Source organism: Oncorhynchus clarkii, chromosome 28 (genome assembly GCF_045791955.1).
Source record: "Oncorhynchus clarkii lewisi isolate Uvic-CL-2024 chromosome 28, UVic_Ocla_1.0, whole genome shotgun sequence".
NCBI classification, from domain to species: Eukaryota; Metazoa; Chordata; class Actinopteri; order Salmoniformes; family Salmonidae; genus Oncorhynchus; species Oncorhynchus clarkii.
The window spans coordinates 24,684,220-24,690,219 of NC_092174.1; the positions used below are offsets into that span (position 1 = coordinate 24,684,220).

A 6,000-nucleotide genomic window follows, 5' to 3' on the forward strand; every position below is an offset into this window, starting at 1 on the left:
CAGGCGTACGGACACGCTCAGAGCCTGCCTGTCTGGGGACATTAGTGTTAGCGAGGCACCTGCAGCCGACAGGAACAAGGCCACAGGTGACACCCTGCCTGTCCAACACTCAGCTCACGTGGCACCAAATGAAAAGAAACACAGACCTAATTTCTTCCCCATTCCAAGAGCCCCCCAAAAAATAATCGCCCCAGAGTACAAGCTTCAATCAAATCTATCTACCACCCTAAAAAAGAATGCCATGTTCTGATGGGGTTTTGGTAGGGCAAGGCTGGGAACACTGGAGGGTGTGTGTGTAGTGTTAAGATCTACAGTGACAGGCTGTGTTGTAGAGAGGGGAATCAATAAGGCAGTCACAGCAGGGTGAGAGGGGGTCTGGGCCAGCAGTCTGAGTGCATCGGTCGCGTCATTCGTCCAACAACCACAATGACACTGACAGCAGCGAGCCCTGTAATGTCCAACCCAAGATGCTAAAAAAGGAAGTGATGGTGGACTGAAGACGTTCTACTGAGCTTCCTCAGTAAACTATGCTGTAACTAAGCTACATGAGGGCTGATGAAAATGTGCATTGTTAAGATCACTGTCTGTTATTCAGTGGATACATAGTAGGTGGTTTCTGTGAGGCAGCCTTTGACAAACCAATACGGGCATTCACATTTGCAGCACATCAGTCGTCAACACCTAACTGTGTGTAGATATTATGACCCTCTGCCCCCATACCTCAAAATCTGAGCCGAATCCAAATGAACTTTTTATGCAATTATGTTTTCAAACAATGTATTCAAATATCGAAATATGATGTCCTTGTAAGACACTTCATTTATATTGTAGAATCATATTATTATTTTGATGTTTAGAGTTTTCTATAGAAGCTTTTAATCTTGGATGGATCTTTTATTGTGCAGCTAAACAATTTCCACTCATTCTGAGGTTTCTAATGACTGAGCTGAGGCAGTGAGCAGCCTTCACATGCCGGAGCTCTAACAGTAATTACGGCTGTGAAATAGGCGAAAGGTGTCACCAAAGCTGAAGATTTTAAAAGTGTTTTTTGCCCTCTTCGGTTCTAAATGTGATGAAAGACTTGCTCTATGTGAAATAACAGGGTTTGAAAATAAGAGGGTGCCAAAGCCCATCTCCAACAGCTTTCAATGATGGCATGGAAATTGCTATTAATGTCCCAAATGCTCTTTAAATCGACCTATCTTCCCGGGATTGGAAATTGCCTCCTATTTTACGCACCCATTATATTTTCATCCCAATAGCCGATGTGATAATCTGCTATAATTGATTCTACCATCAACCATCTTGTAGGTTTTGTGTGTGAGAGGTCTGTGCGTTCTCAATAACATTCTCTATTGTCTCTACATGAGGCCATTTTGAGACAGATGGGAGATGAAGTCTTGATAGAGGAATTGTACTATAGTGTATTTTGAAGATGCGCAATCCGGCAGAGTGCAAAAGGGTACATTTCAGTTAAAGAGTTTCATGTTAGCTACCGATGCAGCTAAGAAAATATACATATGTGTTGTTATTTCCGTATCTTTTAGGACATTTGACCTGAAGCATACAACAAATTGTCTCACAATTGAATCTCTAGATTGAAAAATATAAATTTTTGAAGGACTTTTGTCTTTGACTCCACAGACAAACGGTGGCTGGCAGGATGCTCCGACCCCCTCGTCAGTGAACTCGCTCACAGAAGGACCCGGAAGTGTTCACTCGGATACCTCCAACTGATTATTTTATCCTCCACACCTTCCATTCCCACAACCCATCGATGAACTGGCAGAGCCAATCACAGTATTAAACATAGAGGCATACTACACAGTGTCCTGTAGATTTCAGGGGTGCATAACTAAAACAACCTTTCCTAAGCTACAGTACTATGGGACATTTGAGATACATACAGTAATAGGAATGTCAGAACAAAAATCTAAACAATGCAAAAAGGATGAATACAAATGTTTGTTCAGATTTCACAGGATATTTAGAGGGCTCCGGTTGCTTACTCACCTGTGATGGTTTCACTCATATTGATGATATTCAGTGACAAGATCAATTCAGACAACCCAATCTGTATATTTCGATTTAAATGCTTCATTCTACCTCTCGGCAACTAAAAAGTAAAACAAATCATAAGAAAGAACATTCATTTGTTTTCTGACTAAAACATGAACTTTGTCATTGTATGAAAGAAGCACTTCGTCATGCTTTGTTTTGTGGTCCCTCACCCAGTCTATGGTACGACATTTAGGCTTTTAATGTTGCTCCCTTGTTTACAGTGTGTGCTTTAGAAACGGTGTTCGCTTTCCCCTCTCCCACAGAGAAATAACCAAGACGACTTAGAACTTGATTTACTACATCTTTTTCTATTCGTTTCTCCATAGAAGACTTGTTGGGAAAGCAGGTCAGCCTAGTGAACTCTGAGGACCCTTCACCCTGACTAGCAGGTCTTCAATCTGGGTGGAAGGCGTTAGAAAAGGAAAACACGCTGGTATGAGAATGCACATTGGCTGATCTAAGGGCTTTAATGGAAATTGAGTAGACAATTTAATATACATTGTAGATGTGTGTCTTCCTGGTTTATAAACTTACAGTGCCTTGCGAAAGTATTCGGCCCCCTTGAACTTTGCGACCTTTTGCCACATTTCAGGCTTCAAACATAAAGATATAAAACTGTATTTTTTTGTGAAGAATCAACAACAAGTGGGACACAATCATGAAGTGGAACGACATTTATTGGATATTTCAAACTTTTTTAACAAATCAAAAACTGAAAAATTGGGCGTGCAAAATTATTCAGCCCCCTTAAGTTAATACTTTGTAGCGCCACCTTTTGCTGCGATTACAGCTGTAAGTCGCTTGGGGTATGTCTCTATCAGTTTTGCACATCGAGAGACTGACATTTTTTCCCATTCCTCCTTGCAAAACAGCTCGAGCTCAGTGAGGTTGGATGGAGAGCATTTGTGAACAGCAGTTTTCAGTTCTTTCCACAGATTCTCAATTGGATTCAGGTCTGGACTTTGACTTGGCCATTCTAACACCTGGATATGTTTATTTTTGAACCATTCCATTGCAGATTTTGCTTTATGTTTTGGATCATTGTTTTGTTGGAAGACACATCTCCGTCCCAGTCTCAGGTCTTTTGCAGACTCCATCAGGTTTTCTTCCAGAATGGTCCTGTATTTGGCTCCATCCATCTTCCCATCAATTTTAACCATCTTCCCTGTCCCTGCTGAAGAAAAGCAGGCCCAAACCATAATGCTGCCACCACCATGTTTGACAGTGGGGATAGGGTGTTCAGCTGTGTTGCTTTTACGCCAAACATAACGTTTTGCATTGTTGCCAAAAAGTTCAATTTTGGTTTCATCTGACCAGAGCACCTTCTTCCACATGTTTGGTGTGTCTCCCAGGTGGCTTGTGGCAAACTTTAAACAACACTTTTTATGAATATCTTTAAGAAATGGCTTTCTTCTTGCCACTCTTCCATAAAGGCCAGATTTGTGCAATATACAACTGATTGTTGTCCTATGGACAGAGTCTCCCACCTCAGCTGTAGATCTCTGCAGTTCATCCAGAGTGATCATGGCCTCTTGGCTGCATCTCTGATCAGTCTTCTCCTTGTATGAGCTGAAAGTTTAGAGGGACGGCCAGGTCTTGGTAGATTTGCAGTGGTCTGATACTCCTTCCATTTCAATATTATCGCTTGCACAGTGCTCCTTGGGATGTTTAAAGCTTGGGAAATCTTTTTGTATCCAAATCCGGCTATAAACTTCTTCACAACAGTATCTCGGACCTGCCTGGTGTGTTCCTTGTTCTTCATGATGCTCTCTGCGCTTTTAACGGACCTCTGAGACTATCACAGTGCAGGTGCATTTATACAGAGACTTGATTACACACAGGTGGATTGTATTTATCATCATTAGTCATTTAGGTCAACATTGGATCATTCAGAGATCCTCACTGAACTTCTGGAGAGAGTTTGCTGCACTGAAAGTAAAGGGGCTGAATAATTTTGCACGCCCAATTTTTCAGTTTTTGATTTGTTAAAAAAGTTTGAAATATCCAATAAATGTCGTTCCACTTCATGATTGTGTCCCACTTGTTATACAAAATACAGCTTTATATCTTTATGTTTGAAGCCTGAAATGTGTCAAAAGGTCGCAAAGTTCAAGGGGGCCGAATACTTTCGCAAGGCACTGTATGCCCCACGACCCCTTTGATATCTTATCAGAATGTGGGAGCGCTGTGGGCCCACAAGCACTCACAGGGCTCTGTTCCAATATCCATACGAGTGTACCACTTAAAATGCATGCCCAATACATGCTTCATTCGAAGTATGCTAGTGTCGATATTGGAACAGGGGAACAGAGTGTGTGCTATTGATTGTCTGAGGGCCTGTGAACAAGAGGAGCGCCCTCCTTTTAAACAACCACCTCATTGAGTATCCATGTGTCTCATCAGAGGTAATCGTGTGAAGTTACAGTTATGTCGTGTAAAAAATAAATCATAAATACAATAAACACCTGTCATCAAAAACCCATACGAGCTTGATTCACATTAGTCACCTAATGTTACTGTTAACCAAAACCTTTATACTTATTGATCTATTGTTGACATTTTATGTGTACTTTCAAGAGGTCCTAACCCATCTAGCTATATTCACTCATGTACTTACATGTTGGATTTTTTACTGTACCTTTTGCTAATTTTCCCAATTCTGGTGGGGGATGATAACCAACTGAGCAATGCTGCCTAATTGAAAAACAATGTTGTTGATACAGTCCAATTCAGAAGAAACCATTTCTGTTGAAAAATCTTTCAAGGATCTGTGTAGTAACTGAGTTTGCTTTTACGTACATTGCATCAGAATCCAGTTAAACAGGGAAGTCGTTACGTTAATAGGATTTAAAACATAAATCTGCGGATGCAGGTAACACCAGGACTGAACTTACAGTAGCCATGATGCACAGGTCATGCATGAGATGCTTTGTACTCCATGATTATGTTGAACAGACACAATGTTTTGAAGTCAGTGTTCAATACTGTTCAATGCTGTTCAATACTGTTCAATGCTCTTCAATACTGTTCAATGCTGTTCAATACTGTTCAATACCCTCTCATACAATGGAACTGTACTATTCTTTAAACCCAGAGTTGATTTCTGTTTCTCTTTCCAGGCATTTTTGGGGCAGTTTAATATGTATTACAGTATATGACAGCATTCTTTCTTCCACTGTATTAAGAACCAAAAACCTACATTATAATGTCACCTGTATCCTTGCTTTTCACTTCTTCAACTGACTTGTATGAATCCTCAGAATTCATAAGCATATTGAATGTTGATGTGCTGAAAGGTCTAATGTCCATAGCAAAACTAGAGGATGGAAAATTCTTTCAGACAAACAAAGATGATATTTGGACATTTGATATACTGTATAGTACTTGTCCTTTTGTTGTGTGGACTATATAGTTATTCTTTAGTATTTGGTTATTTACTTTTTATGGTATGCTATTGTATGTCATGGTTCCCATATTCTTGTCAATTAGCTCTCTCATGATGTGATTATGTGAACATTGCCACATTGTACTTGACTTGCTTTGTTGAACAATAATTTATGCAGTTTCAACATTAAACTTATTATACTATGTAATACACCAAGACAAATCAGTGGCATTTTATTATTGAACATTTGAGTGAGAAAACAAGAATAATACACTGTTGGTTGCCAGTTGGCAAAATTGTATATATTTTGACATGTGATATAGATTGAATGCACATATTGTAAATTCAGCTTCACAAACAATGTAAGTTCAAGTTTTTTAAAAAAGCTCACTTTTCATTTCCCTTCTAATTCATTGTTTTGTTGTGCCGAAGTAGAAGTATTCATAATTTATTCATTTTGAATAACTCTCAATAAAACTGTCTGTAACTCCCCTATGAAATACAAGTGAATCTCAACTACTTGATAGTCTGTACAGGGGCCCTGAGCTCAACAA

General features: G+C 39.7%; 1 protein-coding gene across 3 annotated transcripts in view; it reads left to right on the plus strand.

The window, feature by feature from the left end:
- Positions 1–2,427, plus strand: part of LOC139387229 (pre-B-cell leukemia transcription factor 1-like) — a 59,505-nt gene extending 57,078 nt beyond the window's left edge. For all 3 annotated transcript variants that reach the window (XM_071133328.1, XM_071133329.1, XM_071133330.1), the window contains one exon: positions 1,645–2,427. In XM_071133328.1, the coding sequence (XP_070989429.1) occupies positions 1,645–1,737 (93 nt within the window). In that variant the 3' untranslated portion in view covers positions 1,738–2,427. The remainder of the gene's footprint in view (positions 1–1,644) is intronic.
- The last annotated feature ends 3,573 nt before the right edge of the window (positions 2,428–6,000 follow it).